Raw genomic sequence first — 22258 nt, forward strand, 5'->3', positions numbered from 1 at the left:
TTATTACATGATAGCCTTTTAAAAAATCTGCTACTATGAGACAAGAAATACATCACTGGATGAGGATTAACAAAACAGAAATCAAGCCTCCTTACAAAAATTTAATGTAGGGCAAAGAAGAAATAACAAAATGATAGGAAAAGAAACGATTGCTCAATACTGATGCTAAGAAAGTTGGTTAAGAATTTCGAAAAAATATCAAAAATTAGGCACACCTTTTTACTATATACCAAATAAATTCACACATCACTGATTAAAATTTATAAAATAGTCATACAAAAATTAGTGAATTTCACCAAAAAGCAAATTCTATTAAGAAAAAGAAAGTATAGGAATTATTATCTACTCTCTAAAATTTTAGTAACATACACTATTATTTTATTATTATTATTATTTTTTTTTTTTAGACAGAGTCTCGCTCTGTTGCCCTGGCTAGAGTGAGTGCTGTGGCGTCAGCCTAGCTCACAGCAACCTCAAACTGCTGAGCTTAAGCGATCCTACTGCCTCAGCCTCCTGAGTAGCTGGGACTACAGGCATGTGCCACCATGCCCGGCTAATTTTTTTTCTATATATATTTTTAGTTGTCCAAATAATTTTTATTTCTATTTTTAGTAGAGACGGGGTCTCGCTCAGGCTGGTCTTGAACTCCTGACCTTGAGCGATCCACCTGCCTCGGCCTCCCAGAGGGCTAGGATTACAGGCGTGAGCCACCGCGCCCGGCCTTACACTGTTATTTTATAATTGTCTTTAAAATTTTTCAGATCTCATGTAGGGACAAAATAAAATCTAGAACAATATTTGGCAAAATATTAAAAATAGTTAACTTTGGAGAAGATGGTGGTTACTGTTTTGAGAGGCTTTTTTCCTTTTACTTACCAATTATTTTAAAGCTTATCTTTGATACATATTATTTTAATTAAAAAAATAATTAAAGGTTTACAAACTTTATCTTAATTGCATCCAATTATTCCTTTTTCCTACACATACTTGCCTGAAGAAAAATATTTTCCTATCTCCTCCCCTAAACTTCTAGAATAAAGAGATACCAAATCAAACTAATGTCAGTATTGTGGCAGGCTAGTTTCTCCGGTAATACCATCTGACTTCCATTTCTTCTCAAGGAATTCTCTTAATAGTCTATGTACTGTCCTGCTTACAATCTTTTACAATGTAAGTTTTACTTATTTATAGCTCTACATTTTGCCTGAGTTATAATTTTACTTTCTTCTAGAAAGGCCTGACCCAAAGTACTTCCTTCTTTCTTAAGTACCCTCATTAATAATTCTGTTATTTAATATTTGAACTAAGATATCAGGTGCTTATATCTGTTATCTAATGTCTTCATTCATATCTGCATTCTTTCCGCCAACATGACTTTAAGCTTCTTGAGAGAATGGAACCCATCTTCTACTAGTTTTCTGTCCTTCCACTATGGCTAGCACAATGCTGCATATTATTCATAATGTTTGGTGAATTAATTAAAAAAATAAGCCTAAGGTAAGATAGGTAAAGTTTTAAACAACTCAAAATTAAAGTAAACTATTTTCTCATTATAATTTATATGTTAAGTATTTCAAAAGATTTTGCTTAAAAGTTTCACCCATATTTTTAAAATATATTAGATAAATGTGTTTCAACCAAATTTTCTACATTGAATCCACTCAAATCTTATCTACACACAAAGTTGATGCAAAAATTAGATTCTTGTCCCTCATCACCCACTTTCTTCTCCTTCGAATTCATAACAATTTGTAGAATCTACCTAAATTGGGCTCTACCTAAGTGACCAATTTATCACTTCTATTTAGATCTTTACACAATAATTCCACAAAGCAAATTTTTCACATAATTGACAGGTTTACTGGTTTATCTATGAATTGAAATAAAAACACAAATACATTAAAAACATAATTTTCAGACAGAAATAAATCAGTGTGTACTCCAACCCTTAAACTAATCTATTTTCTGTAATATGGTAAACTAGATGGTGGGAATTAAAAGGAGTATACTATTAACTATTAGGAATTTTGTAATCTTACCAGAAACACAATAGTGGCCTAAAATGATTTATGACAGTTTCATAGATATAAATTCTTAGACACAGGAAAAAAAAGGATGACTTGGTTTGATGCCTCCTAGTCTGACAAATGTAAATTTGCAAACAGTCCTATGCTAAACCCAATGGTGCCAAAAGCTATACCAACCCATTACAAACTATACCATAGCAATATATCTATTTTTAATAAAAATCTAATTACAAATGATTAAAATTAAGGCACAGAATCTAAGATAATTTTTGAAAAAAACATAAAAATGCAGGAACACTGGTTTTCTTAAGGAGTGAACTGACTTGGAGTTAAGAGTGTTATATAAACTTAGCAATTTTAAACACCTATTATGAAAGCACTAGATTTGCCAAAATAACCTCAAATATGTTCCAATACAATTTACTTCACTGTTAGCATGAGGAACTCATAAATTCATAAACTAAGATTCTAAAATCTTCACTTATATGTGAAAATATGAAATATTTTTAAGCAAGTATTTTACCTTTAAAAGTTCCGGCTCCCAGGTGTCTAAAGTCAAAGACCTTACTTTAGAAAAATGAACCCCAAGACTCCTAAGTAGAAAAAAGAAGACCACATTAATAGGTAAAACTATCAAGTTTCTACTCTATTTGCATATTTGTGCAAATTATTTTTCTCTTTTAATGTGACATAGTCTCTAAAAGTCTGTAATATAGCCTCCCCGCTTTTTTTTTTTTTTTTGAGATAGAGTCTTACTCTGTTGCCCCGGGTAGAGTGCAGTGCCATCATCACAGCTTACTGCAACCTCAAACTCCTGGGCTCAAGTGATCTTCCTGCCTCAGCCTCCCACACAGCTGGGACTACAGACGTGCACCACCATGCTCGGCTAATTTTTTTATTTTTGGTAAGACAGGGTCTTGCTCTTGCTCAGACTGGTCTTGAATTCCTGAAAGCAAGCAATCCTCCCACCTCAGCCTCCCAGAGTGCTAAGATTATAGGTGTCAGCCACGACACCCAGCCACTATAGCTCTTAACACACATAAAAATAGGGACAGATCTTCTGGTTCATAATGAATGATGAACCAAAGTCCTCAAAAACATTTTACAAACCAGAACTTTAGACACTTTTTAAAAGGTACGAAGATACAAACGAGTAATTAAATTAGGGAAGTGGAAAAGGCCCTCTAACAAAAGGAACCAGATAATTTCCAAAGTGTGTTTATCCAAAGAAGGAGTCTTTCATTCTAGGCAGGCCTACCCACCGGTGAATCCCGGAGCACTCAATACACAAGGTGATGCCCAAGTTGATGCTGGCCCACCGAGGGTCTGCCAGACCACAGTCACAACAGCTGGCATTGCCAGGGATACATTGGACCCGCTGCAGAGCACTTTCTCCTTTCAATAATTTCTCTTTTGATTCATTTCCAGAATCTAGACTTCCTGTGGATGGAGATGATTTCTTATCCAGCTTCTAAAAGAGTTAAGAATTATTTGTTTTTTTAAAAAAAGATTATATGCTACATGCTCCAAACAAAAACTTACAATCATAAATGAAAGGCCATTACGGGCATAAGCCAGGCATTATTCTAGGCATTGGAGATTCAAAAATAAAAAGATATAGGTTCTTCTATCAATGGACTTTTAGTCTAGTGTGGGGAATCATATAAACATTTAAAACTATATATAGTAACTGATACAATGAATATATGTACAAGATATGAGGGCAAAGAGAAGGGGGAACACTAGCTTAACAAGCAGGGTGGGAGAAAGAAGGAATAGACCTGAGACTATTAAGACTTAAGAATAAAATAATTATTATTTTATACCATGCTTTTCCAAGGTGTTCAATGAACTGTAAGCAAGTTATTTTAACTATTGCAGTGAATAACTAGAAAAGTATGGTTGTATACAGTTAAATACTAAAGAACAGATCAACTACATAATTATAATTAAGGAGTGAATCAACAATAGAACACACAATGTTTAAAATTTCAAGGGATATTAGGTAAACCAGGAGAAAAGCAAAAGATGGCTGATAAAAAGTTAATTTTTTAAGCACACAGCAAAGTCTATACCAATAATAAAGAATATTTAATAAGCACTTGTCTATACATGGCCACAATGACCAAATACAAAGATGTGGTTCACAGATCCTAAGCAATGAAACATATGGTCTATAAAATGCCTTCTCGTTTAAAAACATTCCAACTTCAACAAGCCAGTATGTGAGTACAGAATCAATACAAATATAATTTGGCTCTCGTCTTCCCCTTCCTGAAAGCTCAATTCAACAGCCATTATATAGGGCCCCACAAGGTAAGTGTGGGAACACAGTATTCTAGAGGACTGAGTTGAGTGAGGAATGCATCCACATGAGGGGTTAACCCTGCGCAGGTTGCTGGATGCCAGCCAAGCAGGTTAAGGAGGATGTCTGTCTAGTGCAGCAGCTCAGCAAGGGAAATAGGAGCCTGAGTAGGGAGAGGAAGGCATCTAAGTATTATACGAGTGCTACCTACTATGAGGTGTCAGAGCCTGAGTGGGATAAGAGGGCTGGGAGGACAAGATTGGGGGCAGGTGGCAACAGAGACAGGATACTGGTGACATACAGGGGGATCAATCATATAAGTAAACATGTTAAAGATAAATAGGAGCCAGATTTCTCAATGCAGAGATAGGAATTATTTATATGGAAAGGGAGAGAACCAGAATGAATCTTGTTAGATTAGAACTGGAGATACCAATAGGCATGTATTTAATGGTTTCCTTCCTCCCTCCTTCCCTCCCTTCTTCCTTCCTTCCCTCTCTCCCTTCCTCCCTCCCTCTCTCTTTCCCTCTTTCTTTCTTCTCTCTCCTTCTCTCTCCTTCTCTTTTTCTCTCTTCCTTTTTTTCTTTTTTTGAGACACAGTCTCACTCTGCTGCCCAGGTTGGAAGGCAGTGTCATGATCACAGCTCACTGTAACCTTGGTATCTTCAAGCAATCCTCCTGCCTCAGCCTCCTGAGTAGCTGGGACTACAGTCATGTACCACCACACCTGGCTAATTTTTTTATTTTGTGTAGAGATGGAGTCTTGCTATGGCCCAGGCTGGTCTCAAACTCCTGGCTTTAAGTGATCCTCCCACCTTGGCCCCCCCCAAAGTGATAGGATTACAGGCATAAGCCACTGCACCTGGCCAGTTTTCAGTATAAATAAATATATAAGGAAATGTAAATGTGCATATATGTATACACAAACACTATAAATCTTATCTTGGTTTCTAAATACAATTCTCTACCAAATGGAAGCCTCAAAGCACCTAACCCACAAAATACTCATTACATACAAAGGTTAAAGATTATTTTTACAGTAGAGAAGTATAGCAAGACACCAACTTAATCAAAAGATCAAACATCACCAACAATGGGACAAATCAAAATCATGTGCCTCCTGAGAGGATGAATTGAAAAGAACACAATAGCATTTATATAATATTCCTGTCAAAGATGCATAACCTTGTGAGTAAACCTCAGACAAACTCAAATTGAGGGACATTTTACAAAATAACTAATCTATAATTTTTAAAACTATCAAGGTCAAGAAAGTCAAGGTAAGACTGAGGAACTATTCCTGACTGAAGGAGATTAAAGACACATGACAACTACTTGCTACCTGTGTTCTGGACCAGAATCTTTTTGCCATAAAGATCATTACTGGGACAATTGTTAAAACTTGAATGATGTTTGGGAATTAAATGATAGTAACATATCAATGCTCATTTCTTGACTTTAGTGGCTGTACTGTGATTATATAGGAGAATGTCCTAGGTTGTGGGAAGTACCCCATCAATGTAACGGTAGGTGACAGGGCATAATGTTGTTGGGAATTTATTTTCAAATGGTTCAGGAGAAAAAGTTATTTGTATTGTACTTGGAACTTCTCTGTAAGTTTGAGATTATTTCAAAATTTAAAAAAAGAAATATAATCTGTTTTACCAGAACATGTTTGATAATGTGAATTAGCTCATAAGCAATGATCATCTAGGGAAAAGATGCCAGCATTATAACACAGAAATCACATTGGTTCATTACCAATTTTTCTCTATATGGTAATTGATGTTTTTGCACCAAATTAGAGGAGCTAAAAGCTAAGTACAATAACACAGCATAACTTGGGCCAGCCACCTCAAGGAATACAGCATTGAACATGACACCCATTCATGAAAGAAGGAGAAATGACTGTTTAAGAAGCAGTTAGATCTCAGTGTTCCCTTCCCAACCACATGCCACTAGGGGGAGTGTCCAGATGGGATTCATCTGGAAAGTGGAAGATTAAGGCAGGAGATTAAGTGAACATATACATACCGAATGCTGAGATACCCAGCACTTAGCACTGGGCCACTCCCTTACCCCTATACAAGAGATCATTGAGTCTTCCCTGGGAAATCATACCAGTAGAAAAGACTCCAGACGATCCTGACTATGCTTGTACCTCAACAAATGATCTAGATTTAGTTGATGCTCACACAGTCAACAAAGTCCTAACTACATGTTCAGAGCTTCTAAAGAGGTTTTTATTCCTAATTTATAACCATGTGCAGATTAACAGATAGCCAAAGAAAGCCATTAATACAACAGTTCTCAATCTTGGCTGTTCATGGAAATCACCTAGGAAGCTTTATAAAATATTGATGCCTGGGTCCTAACTCTATTCAATTGTTCTGGGGTAGGATGTAAGCACTGGGATTTTGGGTTCTGTTTTTTTTTTTTTTTTAAGATGCAGTGTATCATTCTGTTGCTCTGGCTGGAGTGCAGTAGCTTGCTCATAGCTCACTGTAACCTCAAACTCCTGGGCTCAAGCAATCCTCCTGCCTCAGCCTCCCATGTAGCTAGGACTACCGGCAATAATCAGCTAATTTTTAAATTTTTTGTAGAGATGGGGGTCTCACTATGTTGCCCAGGCTGGTCTTAAACCCTGGCCTCAAGTGAATCTCCCACTTTCGCCTCCCAAAATGATTACAGGCGTGAACCATCGTGCCTGGCTGAGCATTGGGATTTTTTTTTAAAGCTTCCTGTGCTATTTCATGTGCAGTCAAGGTTAAGAAACATAGCTCTAACACTGAATCCATGAAAAAAGAACAGATTTATATTTATAAACATTCAGTGAACAAAAAGAAACTCTTGGAAATTAAATGTGTGCTAGCAAGAACTGAAATATTTAATAGAAGGCTTGGGTAATTAACTGAGAAGATTTCCCAGAACGTAGAGCAAAAAAAACACACACACAAGAAGAATATCATAATACCAGTCCAGAAATTCCAGAAAGAAAAAACAGAGACACTAGAGGGGAGAAATACAAAAAGATCAGTAATAAGAAAAGCTCTAGTAGCAATACTGGAAACTAAACAAATAAACAATGCTGTTAAAATTCTTCAGAATAACTATTTCCAACCTAAAAATTCCATACCTAGCCAAACTATCAAAAGGACAGAAGAAAGACATTTTCAGATATGCACAGAATCACAAATGTCTCATTTTCAGGATGCTACTGGAGAAAGTACTTAACGTTTTTCTTAAGAAGGAGAAATATATGGGATACAGGAAAGAGAAGAATCTTCAAAAATGATTATGTAAGGAAATTCCAAACTAACAGCTATGCTGCAGGCTTATGGAGAAAGTGGTGCAGATTGAAGAAGTATGATTCTACAAACATAATAATGGCTATCTTTGCCAACATGCCCTTTGTCAGTGTTCTCATCATTTGTACCCAACAGTGTACCCAAGGTGAACTTGCCCACTAAAGGAATTCCTACTTTCCTCTCTATGCCCTGCAGCTTAGATCAAGCGAGTCCCCATATTTCCTGCTTGGGAAGAGTTCTTCTTTTATCTACTCTTGAGAGCTGGAAGTTGGCCATCATGACCTTTGAAATACAATTTAGAGAACAATCCATTCCCCTGACAGTTGTCTATCACCAAGCCTATGCCACGGTCCTGCCAGATGATACGAAAGTAACGAATTCCATTTCTCAAGACTCACTCATGGTCTTGCCCAAAAAAGTCTGTAAACTCTGGGCAGCTAAAGCAAGACTATGACCCAAGATTCCATATTTAGCTTGTATTTTTCAAGGAGGCTTCAACTAAGAGACAATATTGTACTTTCCTTTTTTGCTTTTCCTCAGTCTTAATTTCAAATACTTTTCATGATCATTATTTTATGTTATAGTTAATTAAAATAGAAAAATATTTTGGGGAAAAATACTGATATTGCTATACCTTATTCCAATCTCAGACACATATTCAAATATTAAAATAACCATATATTCAAATACTAAAATAAAATGATAGGCAAAAATCAAGAGAAATAAAATAGGAATTAAATCTAGATTTTAAAAATAAAACTCATTTAAATTACATATAATCACCCTTCATTAAAAAAGATGTTAAAATTATATAATGTTGCAAGTAAAAGTAAAATTAAGAACTTTTGGCAATATGTCATTTGGTATTGCTAATACCTCTACTAACCTCTGATTCATCACCCTTCTCTCTATAAGCAGTAGCAATACTGGTCTGAACAGCCTTAATCCATGCCTGGCGCAGCTTTTCAGAATCTGCCTGGAGCATACAACTTCTAAAAGGAAGGAAGTTGTAATGATTAATTATTAAAATTTATTTTTAAAACATGTTCTTCCTCTTTAGCACAGATAATCACAGTCAAATGCAAATTTCTCTACTCTGGAAAGTTCTTTGAGACAAACTAGAAGCATAAAAACAATTCACAGATTCTTTAGAACCACTTACTTTGTTGGAGAGACCACCTCAAAGCAGAATCGTCGTTCTATGTCTTCACAATGCTTCACTGTGCAGAGCCTAAGATCTTCAACTACTACAGTGGGATTATCCTACAAATAACAAAATGAAATTTCCGTATTTATAAACTTAGGTTTCAAATACTACTACCAATAATAACATATCTAAAAATATTACTTGGAATAACTAATCTAATTTTAAAGATTTATATTTGATCTTATTTTAGATACAGATAAAGGTTATCAACATAGATATAAAAATAAAGGTAATTCTGTCCTGTTAATAAATTGTCTCTGCCTCACAAAATTATTATGCATGGATTAAATGAAATAGTGTGTATAAAGAGCTTGGTCCAACACTTGATACTTGGTAGATGCTCAATAAATATTAGCTTCCTGTGAATTTTTTTCCATTTTCTTTCATATCTATTACTGTCCTGGCCCCACTCACATATAACAAAAGCTACTTTCCTCCAAAAGTGAAGTCTTTAATCAGTCAAGTTTCAAACACCTCAAAGAAAGATAAGAAGCTATAACTTCTTTTTAAAACACCTAAGAAAATGAGAAAGGTTTTATCATTTTCCACTACTTAATAAAAATATAAACTCAAAACCAAGTTTATCAGAATAGAAGAAACTATGAACCACTAGCTAGATTAAAGGACTTGTGTAGAAGCAACCTGCTCACCTTAGAATCTAGCAAGTAAAATTTCATATTATATCATTTCAAGGTTAAGTACATATTTGAAATTTGCAGTTGACAGAGTATTATTTATAAATGCTAATTAAGTAAAAAACAAGTTATCAATTTTAACTAATGATTCTTTTTTCTAATTATTTTTAATATTCTCAAGTCACATGTCCCAGTGTGCCTTTCCAATAAATAAAACATCTTCACCCTTAAAATAAGTTTTAGGAAAAAAAATATATAAAAATTATATTAACAAATTTAGGTGTTTCTATTTAAATTACTTCAAGCTTCCATTTTAATTAATGCCATTTATAACCTTTCTATATTATCACCTTTGGCCCTAAGATGATATTTTTTAAAAGGCACCCTCTCCTCCAGCCTCAAAATAGTACCATGGAATGGTAGTGCTGTTACTGCCACACAACTAGACATTAAGAAAACATATAAAGAAATAAAAGGGCCAGGGCCAGGAGTGGTGGCTCACACCTTTGGGAGGCTGAGGCAGGAGGATTGCTTGAGGCCAGGAGTTCAAGACCAGCCTGGGCAATGTAGACCCAGTCTCTACAAAAACTTTTCAAACCTAGCCGGGCATGGTGGTGTGCACCTGTAGTCCTAACTACGTCGTGGGAAGCTGAGGTGGGAGGATCACGTAAGTCCAGGAGTTCAGAGTTGCAGTGCACTGCATGCCACTGCACTCCAGCCTGGGCAACAGAGTAGAGACCATGTCTCTTAAAAAAAAAAAAAAAAAAAGGTATTGTATATTTCAAAACAGCTAGAAGAAAAGATTTGTAATGTTCCTAACACAAAGAAAAGATAAATGTATGACATGATGGATATTCCAATTACCCTGATTATTACATATTGCACACAGGTATCAAAATATCACATGTACCCCAAAGATATGTACAAAAAATATATGACAATAAAAAGCTACCAAAACATTTTTTAAAAAAGAAATAAAAGTATATAATCCTGGGACATCCTTAGAAAAATCCATCTCAAAGTTCTGAATTAAGAATTCAGCATTCAAAATCACTCTACTTTTAAGGATCAAATCTTGGTATTCTCCACTCTAGAGTCCTCTTATGTTCAAACATAAAACTAATAAACAATAATTACAGTAATTTTGCACACATGAGTATTTATGGACTTCAATGTTTACCAAGACAAACAGATAAAGAACTGAAATTGGGAACTTACTGGGTTTTCACTCCATTACTTAACCAAACACCTACCTTAAACTTTTTCTGGTAAACCAACTGATTGTTCTGTATTGAAAACCAGCGTCTAAATAAATACAAAATAGGTTGAGTTTTCATAAACATCATTTACTTCCATTGTTATTAGAAATGAAATGTTTGGGAAAACACTGGAAATCAGATTATGGTAATTATGTTTTAAGATGTGCACTGCTTCGTTTTGCTTTTATATAAACTGATTTCAATATGGGTAACTACTGAAAGTAAAGAACGAGCATTTTTAAACCACAGATTAGGAAAATGGAATTACTATATTCTGATTCATTTTATGTCATAAATTTGTATCCTAACCAAAGCTGTTATCATTTATGTAATCACCAAATAATAATTGTTTTACAGTGTAAATTTATAGTTTTTGGAGGTTCCTCAAAAACAATGAAATCATTCTACCAAAATAATTGCTTTTATTATAAAGTTGAAATAAATTCATATTGTGAATAAAAATATCCATGTGCATATAGTAAAACACTGAAATAAACTGCTTTAATTTTAACCTTTCAGCAAATAATTCAGTAAGTGTTTAGAACTGATATCTAACAGGAGGTAATCACAAATTAACTTGGCCTTACTTTTATATAAAATACATCTAGGCAAAATTATTACTACAGATGATTCACCCAACTATTTATATGGTTCTGCTCATTATTATAAATTACTAGGCAAACAATTTACTTGCAATCTTTTTTAGAAGAAAAAGCTAAGCTACTGTATGGCATATTTACTAATTCTATTTTATTAAAACAATAAAAGACCTAAAGACTTACAAAAAAAAATTCACAGCCAAAAGCCATTCATAAAAGGAAGCAAAACTTCTTATCAAGCATGAAAGGTAAAACAATATTTGAGTCATTATTTTAAAATTAGTTTCATGTGAGATGATTTCTATTGTAAATATTAGTTATTAATCAATTAGCTGATAGAGATTCTACCTTTTCATTGATACTAATACAAAGCACCAGAAATTGTATTTAGACATATTTAGAATTTCTATTTTTAAAAAATTAAGTTAATTCTCCAAAGCTGAGAAAATGATTAGGAGATGCTTTTCCATTTTTAAGCCTTTTACTAGACAGACTGTTAGGTTTTCTTGCCACTTAAAAAGGAATCATCTTTACCATTAAAATAGAGAGATTTGTTAAATAAGCATCTACATAAAACGAAGTGGGTTGCCTCTAAATGCAAATCATCAAGAGTCAGGCTAGAAAAGGAAGAACTTCTGGGTTTCTTTGCTTTGGGATACATAATTGATTAGAAATGTTAAAGGAAATTCCTACAAACAAAATGATGCAACCCTGCCACATGGGATGACATGCAATGGAAACAATCTCTGATACTGATTAAAGTGGTTTTTTTTAAATCATTTGAAGTATGACAAACCCATATTAATAAAAATCCATGTTTTATAGTAATCGCACTATATAATTTGATCAAAGCTACAAAGAGTTTTACAGAATAATGGAAAGCACCCATATAATCATGTAAACTTTCCGTGCTTCTGAGATCACCAAAAAATAAATTTCTTTTGACCAACTTCATCTTACGTCAATATCCTCTAAAAACAATATCAAAATACTAGAGAAAAACTTACGTTTTTTGTCAAAGACCTCTAATTAATGATACAGATCATATATATTTCTGTAACCCAGTTCTTCTGGCACCTATCTGCTTCTGGGTGACATTATCACATCATCGGTTTTTGTACACTCAGGTAAGATAATATAAATTCATCTTAATTTGACATCTTCTAAGGAAAAAAGTCATATATCCCAGGTAGAAAAAACTTTTTGAATTACTAAGATCTGTATGTCTTATGACACTATCTCCCCTTTACTGCCATTCTAAATAAAAAGAGCTAACTACACTCATCTAACATTGACCAAAATTTTAATCAGGTAAGTAAGTAAAAATGGAATATAATTTTTAATTCTTCCTATAGAATAATCCTATTGTTAACATTTTTAAGAAAAGGAAAAATGAGACTTATAAACAGTTCATGGCCTATGCAATGTGGATAGAAAAAATACTTAATATTTTAAGCACTTGGTACCTGCATTTCAAAGTACTTAGAAAAAAATAATTATATCCAAAGAAACAAACTTTGGAAAGCATTGTGCTAACAACTTTATTATATTCTACAAGATTCAGAAAATGACCACAAAGCCAAAATACAAGACAGTTTTTAAAATAGGCAAATTTTTTGCTTCATTAAGAAAAATAAGATATTACTTTATACCTATCTCAAATTGAAATAACTCAATATAATAATTATTTTATTAAATTCTAAATATTATATCATTTAAATATAATAGTTATACTATAAATATTAAATTTATAAGTAATTAAATATTATTAATTTTAACAAACCATGATAGCTTCCAAATGATAAAATTTAGGCAGGAAAGGAAGAAATATATAAATTAAGAAACTGAATATCTTTGTACTGTTTTTGATCACTAATCCCAGAACTGCACTTGAAATCAAGAACAGAAGTAAAAGTCAAACTTCTAAATCTGTAGAAGCTTTCTCACTAAAACTATATAGACAATGGGTTCATTTACACATTCATATAGGTGCCAAACAGGTAAACATTTGATAAAATTAAAAGCTTGAACATATATGCTCCTTTATTTGAAGGTTAATTTATTTTTTCACAGGCAAAATAAATGGTAAATTAAAAAAAAGCCTAGGAACTGACAATGTATTCTTTTAACATAATTAATATGGTTTTATCAAAGGGACTAATCCTAGTTACTGCTCAAATTTTTAAAAAGAGCTTACTAGTTTATTTTTCTTTTAAAAAAAAGATATTAAAAAAGATATCAATCTGTATCTTCTTTGGGTAATTATAAACACAAAGTGTGTTTATAATTTTATACATTAAAACAAACTGAGGAGATAAGCAACTAAAAGGCATAATTCCATTCCTCAAAATACAATATTTATGTTTTCTTCCCAATTCAAAACATAGAGACTTTTTATCCATTGCAAGTAATCCAACTGAAATGCAGGTTAATTATGAGCTTTCTCGTGCCAAAAAGGAAACTGGAGTAAGATGAGGATAAAGGGAAGGAAGCCATTTTGGTACCTGATATGATCGGGCTTTTTCCTGTCATGTGAAAAAATGGGGCAGGATTAAAACATAAGGGAAAGGTGGTAAAAGAATGAAAACGCAAATGTGCAAAATAAGCAAAGGACTAGCATGATACAAAAATAAAGCAAGAATTAAAGGAACAAGCTTAAGCTCAGAACCTAACAAAACAGTCAAAAGTATCTGATGCATTTTATTTACTTATTATACATATAAGCATTTGTACAATTAATTCCAACTCTTGGAAATCTGAAACACTAATATTTCAGAAATATTCAAAAAATGTCTTCAAGTATTATGTTATAGGAAGTTCTGGTAGGACTTAGCATCCTTGGGCATACCTCTATTATTCATTTTCTGCTTCTATAGTCATGGTTATAGAATATGATAGTACCTCTCCTCATCTTAATAAGCTGCTCCTAAAAATTCAGGGAGATAATCACTCTGGGTGTATCTATTAATATATAAACCTGAGACAAATGAAAACTTTTCATAAGTAAAGTGGGATCATTAAATCAAGACTTTCAAAGATCATAAAATATTTAACCAAATAAACCATTCTCCCACCTGTCCACCCCCATTTTTGTCAAATAATAGCAGAAACTCTAAGGCCACATATAAGTAGGATTCATCTTTAATCTATGTGTACACTTCTTTTAAAACAAAAGGGAAAAAAAATTTGTATCTGTTATATCTGTACCAGCAGCATAGAGAACACTTTGTTTTTAAAAACTAGGTAATACATTTTATGCTTTTAGCCCTATTTTCTAGTTCAACAAAGAGCATAGTAATTATATAGTTTCTTTATTACCTTTTCTAAGTTATTACTAAATAAATTAATATTTACTTATTTTTCTTGTTCATTCATCTTTTTTAAATTTACAATGAAAAGCAAAACAGAAATACAGGTTCTAGTAATCCACTGATAGGAGCCTGAAATGAGGCTGATACATTGTGAAAATGACATAAGGAAAAATTATTGTGGTAGACCTCACATGTGTCTTCAGGAAACTATATATTATAGATGTAAACTTCTGAGATGTCACAAACTAGAAATCTGAAACCAATTAGAATTAAGCTCAATGGTCCACATAAGATGTAAAATTTTACACTCCTTATGCTATTTCAATGAATCACACCAAATATTATCTATTCGGTTAAATTTCAGATTTTAGAATAATCTTTTCAAAATATACTTGTAATTCATGAATCGTGGGGTAAGGTCTTAAAACTATTTGGGAATTCCTAGTCATGCTGACATTTCCCTTAGGAAGGAGGTCGTTTTAAAAAGTTGATTTTGAAAATACTATGTGCCTGATGAGTGCGTTGCGCACCGTCTGGGGAATGGTCATGCTTGAAGGTGCTGACCCGGAGAGGTGGGGGGTGGAGGGGATGGAGGTATGACTACATGGTGAGTGCCAGGCGCACTGTCTGGAGAATGGACATGCTTGAGGCTCTGACTCAGGGGGGTGGGCGGGACACGGACAATGTATATAACCTGAGCTTTTGTACCCCCATGAAGAGCTGAAATAAAAAAATAAAAATAAAAATAAAAAACCCTCACAAAAAAAAAAAAAAAGAAAGAAAGAAAAAGAAAATACTATGTGCCATAATTCCATAAAATAATAGGTAATGGCGAATGTCGTTATATGATTGGTATACTTTATGGTAACTACAATAAAAAATGTGCCCTAAAACTAATCCATAAGTAATCTAAAAAAAGTACTTAAGCAGTGGGCAGAAAAACCTTCATATTTGAATAGTTGGATTCCTGGATTTTTTATAATAAGTTAAGGTACAAATATCACAAATATACAGTCTTTTACTCATAGTAGAATATATTAAATTAAGCTGGATAGAGAACTAATTAGAGAACTAGGGCACTCTAAAGGCAAATTTGGGTAATACGAAATTACTTACAAGTATTTCCTGATGCCAGATTTTAGAAAATCTCATTTAAGAATTTTAGATACATTTCAACTTTTTAATATTGAAAAGCAGGAGAAAATTCTAAATATCATTTAAAAGATTATTCTTCTTTCTTCTCCCTTTTTATTTAGTTCTTTTCCTATAATCTATAAAATATTTAAAGACTTTTGTATAAGGTTTAGACTTTTGTTCCTGTTCTGTTTTAGTTTTTGTTTTTTTAGAGACAGGGTCTCATTCTGTGACCCAGGCTGGAGTGCAGTGGCTCAATCATAGCTCACTATAACCTCAAACCCCTGTGCTCAAGTGATCCTCCTGCCTCAGCCTCCAGAATAACTAGGACTACAGACACACACCACCATACCTGGCTACCTGTTTTGTTTTTGAAGGAAGTTTTATATAGTCTTTATCTGCTACATTCTTTTACAAGTCTGCTCTTTACTAGTGTTTTCATCACAATGCTCTTTAACAGCACATGAAAATGAAATTAATTTTCTATCTATAATCTTTTCCTAATAATGTAAATAGATTAGGACAGTTTTTAAAAAGTGATGTATTTTTTAATAGTTTAAGTTATATTTTGTTTTATCAAAATACAGATTCTCTGGAATTTCCACAACAAGTAAAAAAAAAAAAAAAAAAGTCAAAGAATACTTGAGTAAGAGTTCTGCATTCCAGATTTTGCACCTCAATTTTTTTTATAAACCAGGTATGATCTGAAAGGAGTAACCACCTCTCTCAAGCTCCATTTCTTTACTGAAAATTAGGGCATTGAAGTACAATCTATAATTCTAATCAATAATTGTCATCTCACTATTTATAGATGGCATCTCCTTTAAAAAGCAGCCTAATTTCCAAAGGTATTGTCTTTTTCACTTTGCAAATGGTAGGTAACATGTCTACAAGTGAGAATTTATCAGTTATTCCCTACTTGATTTTAGTTGCATTCTAATTAACAGAATTCCTAAAACAAATAATAAAAAATGAAAAGTCCATGCTTAAATCAAAATTAACTTTCTTCTATTGCCCTTAATGACAGTGCAATTTTCCACTAACACTTAGTGTGCTTCACTTTGAAGCCTGAGATCATTTCTCATTGCAGTAGTCCATGGAAGTTCATTTCTTTTCTTCTTAACATAATGGTATGTTTCTATGGATTTATTGTATTTTCACTTTGTTAAACTTTAAGTAGATTGTTTTGAAATCTCAAGATTAAAATTTAATTCTAACATTATATCATGAAACCATATTGGTTGAATAATCTTTATTTATTATAAAGATTTGCCAGTCATACTATTTTTTCCCCCAATTTCTACTCTGGCTACAGAAATTTGTCAGGAAAAGTTTAAAGATTATTGTCTTAGTTTTTAGAGCTTAGAAAACAAATTTTAATTTTTCATTTTCACTTTATAATAGCTAGAAACATTTCTAACCAAAACACTTTAGTTGGTTTTCCTATATTCATGTATCATTTTAAAAGTTCTCTCTAACTTAAAGAGGTTTAATATCAAATATAGTCATTATTCGTTCCAATTTATATTCAATCTCGGGTACAGAAAAATTATTTTGAATAAACAAACCATGTACCATTTAAACATTCAGCAATATTGAACAATAGGGAAATGCTCAATAGATCACTGACATTTGAAAATGTCAGTAAATGTTTTTTATATAACCTGTGTTATAAAATGTTTTCTATATAACCTCAACACCAAGAAACTAAAATAAGTCCACTAGGAACTTATTTCAATGAAGCATTAAATGTGTTTTCATTTAAATTAACAAAAATGTATACTAAATTGAACTTACCAGAAAATTCTATTTATTTTACTAATGTCCATTTTTAAAAAAAAAACAAAACAACTTTCTTTATCATTAGGTGAATTCATATTCTGTTCAAGTAATAAAATATACACATTGCAACCAATAATATAATAGTAAATCAATTAACAAGAAACCAAATACTATTCTCAATTACTACAGAATTGTTCTGACTACTTTTTTTCTTGGTAAAAGGAGAGGCATCCTTGAACAAAAGGTGAATCACTGATATTCAGAAGGATGTTCCTGAGACAGCAAATCTTTTTTTTCTGATGTTTTAATGTTTTAATTATTTCATTTCATTATATAAATACATGGGAAAATACAATGAAACATTTTATACAGTCATTATTTTAACAGACATTTACTGGATTTATATTTTGTAAAAATAACTTTAAAAAAAATTTAAAGTTTTTGGTAGCCACTAAGTTTAGAATAAAGGAGCATCAGCTGCCACAACTTCACGTATGAAAAAAAATCCCATTTCCTAAAACTCCTGGTTAATTAAAGCTATTGCAAAGATCAATAGATCAGGATCACCTAGCTTATGGATCACCATAAGCAAACACTAAGAAAAATTTACATAAACATCATACAGAGGAGAAACCCAAAGAAAAAGGAAAGCTCATTTTTCCTATTCATTCATTATATTCAATATGTAGAATTTGTACTTGAATCTATTTTATAACATAGGAGGTAGCTCATATTCAGAATTGATTTATTATAATGATGTAGTCACTACAGAACAAGTATAAAAATTTTCCTTGCTTTCTTATTTAAACCTTGCTTAAATTTATAATTTAGAATTAATGTTTTCATTTTTCACCTGCTTCTAAAGGCATGTTTTCTTCAATGGACTGGGTTCAGGAAAGTTTCCATGGAATTTACAGAATTTAAAGAATTATAATGGAGAGAGCTGCCAAATCATAGAGAAAGTCAGAAAATTGTGACCAAAGAAAGAATAAGACTAGTATTTGAAATATATTACCTGTTCCAAGTTTTGAAGGCATTGCTGGCTCGTTTGAACAGATATCCTTCCATAACAATACCATTTGCAGCATCTACATTATATTCTAACTTAGAATCATCACTGGAGAAATCCTAGACAAAATAACACATAAAAAAGTTTATATGACTTGACTAAGTTCCCTAGACAACAAATGTATCCTAGAGAAAGAGCACAAAAGGTAGAAAAGGTTTGGTATTAAGACAGTTACAACAATATTCATATGAAAGGGGAAGGGGGACCTAAATGATCAATAATACAGAAATGCTTCAACATATTATAGTATTTCAACTCAACAGACTATTATGTAATACTTATTATGATGATATAAAAACAGATAATTACACAGAATATACTGCAAAAAAGAAAAGAAAATGATATTTGTATATATGCTGTGATTAAAAGCACAAAATAATATGCATGCAAACAGACAAAAGAACAATTGAATATTACATGGAGTGTTATGTTTAAAATGTTTTTGTTTTATCCCAATATTTTATATGGTGATATGTGTTATCAATATTTTAAAAGGCATACGGATATATTTAATTGGGATTATTTAAATCTACCACTATTTTCTAAACATATTATTACCATGGTAATTTTTTAATCTGATAGGAGTTATAACTCTACCATTTGGGAAGTTCAGAAACAGGATAAAGGATCTATGACATTTTTTTCCTGAAATAAAACTCACTTTTGCAAAAGAGAAGGACTTTAGTCCACAGTTTGAAGCGGGCTTGTTGTGCTCATTTTTTTCCTGAGGACTAAGAAATTACTCATAGGCTTCTCCTATCATTCTAATCATTCAAGTCGTCACTTCAGGTGCAATATAAATTGTCAATTTTCCTCCAAGAATTCATAAAGTTTGGAAATCAGGAATCCAATATATATATTTTTTTGCTCCACTGTAATTTACACCAATTTAAGTAGTAGTTAACCTTAAATGTTTTAAAAACATTTATTTTTTTATGTTAATTATTTTATTTTTTTATTTCAACTCATTATGGGTGTACAAAAGTTCAGGTTATATATATTGCCCATGCCCCCCCATCCCCCCGAGTCTGAGCTTCAAGCATGTCCATTCCGTAGACAATGCTCATCGCACTCATCACGTAGGTATGCACCCATCCCCTCCCCTCCATCCACCCCAGTCAGAACTTCAAGCATGTCCATTCCCCAGACAGTGCACATGGCACTCATCAAGTAGGTATACACCCATCCCTTCCTCCCAGCCCCCACCTCTGTCTGATACCCAACTGGTGTTATTCCCAAATGTGCACTTAGGTGATGATCAGGGAAACCAGTTTGCTGGTGAGTACATGTGGTGCTTATTTTTCCATTTCTGGGATACTTCACTTAATAGAATGGGTTCCAACTCTCTCCAGGAGAACCAAAGAGATGCCATATCACCGTCATTTCTTATTTTTAGCTGAGTAATATTCCATGGTGTACATATACCACATTTTGCTAATCCACTCATGAATTGATGGGCATTTGGGTTGTTTCCATATCTTTGCAATTGTGAATTGTGCTGCTATAAACATTTGGGTGCAGGTGTCTTTTTTATGGAATGACTTTTGTTCTTCTGGGTAGATGCCCAATAATGGGATTGCTGGATCGAATAGTAGGTCTACTTGAATCTGTTTAAGGTATCTCCATATTGTTTTCCATAGGGGTTGCACTAGTTTACAGTCCCACCAGCAATGTATGAGTGTTCCTGTCTCTCTGCATCCACGCCAACATGTATTGTTTTGGGACTTTTTGATAAAGGCCATTCTCACTGGAGTTAAGTGATATCTCATTGTGGTTTTGATTTGCATTTCCCTGATGATTAGAGATGTTGAACATTTTTTCATACGTTTTTTTAGCCATTTTTATATCTTCTTTTGAAAACTTTCTATTCATGTCCTTTGCCCACTTTTTGATAGGGTTGTTCGATTTTTTCTTACTGATTTTCCTGAGTTCTAAATAGATTCTTGCTATCAGGCCTTCATCTGATGTGTAGTATGCAAAAATTTTTTCCCATTCTGTAGGTTGTCTGTTTACTCTCATGACTGTTTCTTTGGCTGTGCAGAAGCTTTTTAATTTGATCAGGTCCCATTTATTTATTTTTGTTGTTGCTGTGATTGCCTTAGGGGTCTTCTTCATAAATTCTTTGCCTAGGCCAATGTCTGTAAGAGTCTTTCCTACATTTTCTTCTAGAATTCTAATCATTTCACACCTAAGATTTAAGTCTGTTATCCACCGTGATTTGATTTTTGTGAGAGGTGAAAGCTATGGGTCCTGTTTCAGTCTTCTACATGTGGCTATCCAATTGTCCCAGCACCATTTATTGAATAGAGATTCTTGTCCCCAGAGTATGTTTTTGTCTGCTTTGTCAAAGATTAGATGGCTATATGAGGATGGTTTTATATTTGGATTTTCTGTTCTGTTCCACTGCTCTGTGTCCCTGCACTTGTGCCAGTACCAAGCAGTTTTAAGAACCACAGCCTTGTAGTATAGTTTGAAGTCTGGCAAATTAATACTTCCCATTTTGTTTTTGTTGCTTAAAATTGCTTTTGCTAAACGGGGTCTTCTCTGGTTCCATACAAAGCACAAAATTATTTTTTCTATATCTGTGACTCAAAGAGCTGGAGAAGGAAGAACAGACTGACCCCAAACCCAGCAGAAGGAGAGAAATTATTAAGATCAAATCAGAACTAAATGAAAAGTACAACAAACAAACCATAAGGGAGATTAATAAAACAAAAAGTTGGTTCTTTGAAAAAATAAACAAAATAGACACACCTCTGGCTAGACTAACCAAGAGCAGAAAAGAAAAAACTCTAATAACCTCCATCAGGAACATGAAAGGAGAAATCACGACCAATGCCACAGAGATACATGATATCATCTATGAATTCTACAAAAATCCTTATGCACACAAATTGGAAAATGTGGAGGAAATGGACAAATTTTTAGAAACACACAGCCTTCCCAGGCTCAACCAGAAAGAAATAGAATTCCTGAATAGACCAATATCTAGATCTGAAATTGAAACAGCAATAAAAAACCTTCCCAAAAAGAAAAGCCCTGGACCAGATGGGTTCACACCTGAATTTTACCATACCTACAAAGAAGAACTGGTGCCCGTCCTACATAAACTATTCTCCAATATTGAGAAGGATGGAATTCTCCCCAGCACATTTTACCAAGCCAACAAAATTTGGATACCAAAACCAGGAAAGGATGCAACAAAAAAAAGAAAACTACAGACCAATATCCCTTATGAATATAGATGCAAAAATTCTCAATAAAATCCTAGCAAATCGAATCCAAGTACTTACCAAAAAAATAATCCATCATGACCAAGTGGGCTTCATCCCAGAGATGCAGGGATGGTTTAACATATGCAAATCTATAAATGTAATTCACCACATAAACAGAAGCAAAAATAAAGATCATATGATCCTCTCAATAGATGCAGAAAAAGCATTTGACAAAATTCAACACCCTTTTATGATAAGAACGCTTAACAAAATAGGCATAGATGGGGCCTATCTAAAAATGATACAAGCCATATATGACAAACCCACAGCCACCATCATACTGAATGGGGAAAAATTGAAAGCATTCCCACTTTGAACTGGAACCAGGCAAGGCTGCCCACTGTCCC

General features: G+C 33.2%; 1 protein-coding gene across 1 annotated transcript in view; it reads right to left on the minus strand.

Moving 5' to 3' along the window:
* ACAP2 (ArfGAP with coiled-coil, ankyrin repeat and PH domains 2) overlaps positions 1–22258 on the minus strand; it is a 130268-nt gene that overhangs the window by 19550 nt on the left and 88460 nt on the right. The window contains exons 10-15 of the mRNA XM_045539991.1: positions 18583–18695; positions 10736–10787; positions 8803–8903; positions 8527–8632; positions 3290–3498; positions 2551–2620 (exon numbers count right to left, since the gene is read on the minus strand). Of these exons, the coding sequence (XP_045395947.1) occupies positions 2551–2620; positions 3290–3498; positions 8527–8632; positions 8803–8903; positions 10736–10787; positions 18583–18695 (651 nt within the window). The remainder of the gene's footprint in view (positions 1–2550; positions 2621–3289; positions 3499–8526; positions 8633–8802; positions 8904–10735; positions 10788–18582; positions 18696–22258) is intronic.

The sequence above is a fragment of the Lemur catta genome, chromosome 1 (genome assembly GCF_020740605.2).
Source record: "Lemur catta isolate mLemCat1 chromosome 1, mLemCat1.pri, whole genome shotgun sequence".
NCBI lineage: Eukaryota > Metazoa > Chordata > Mammalia > Primates > Lemuridae > Lemur > Lemur catta.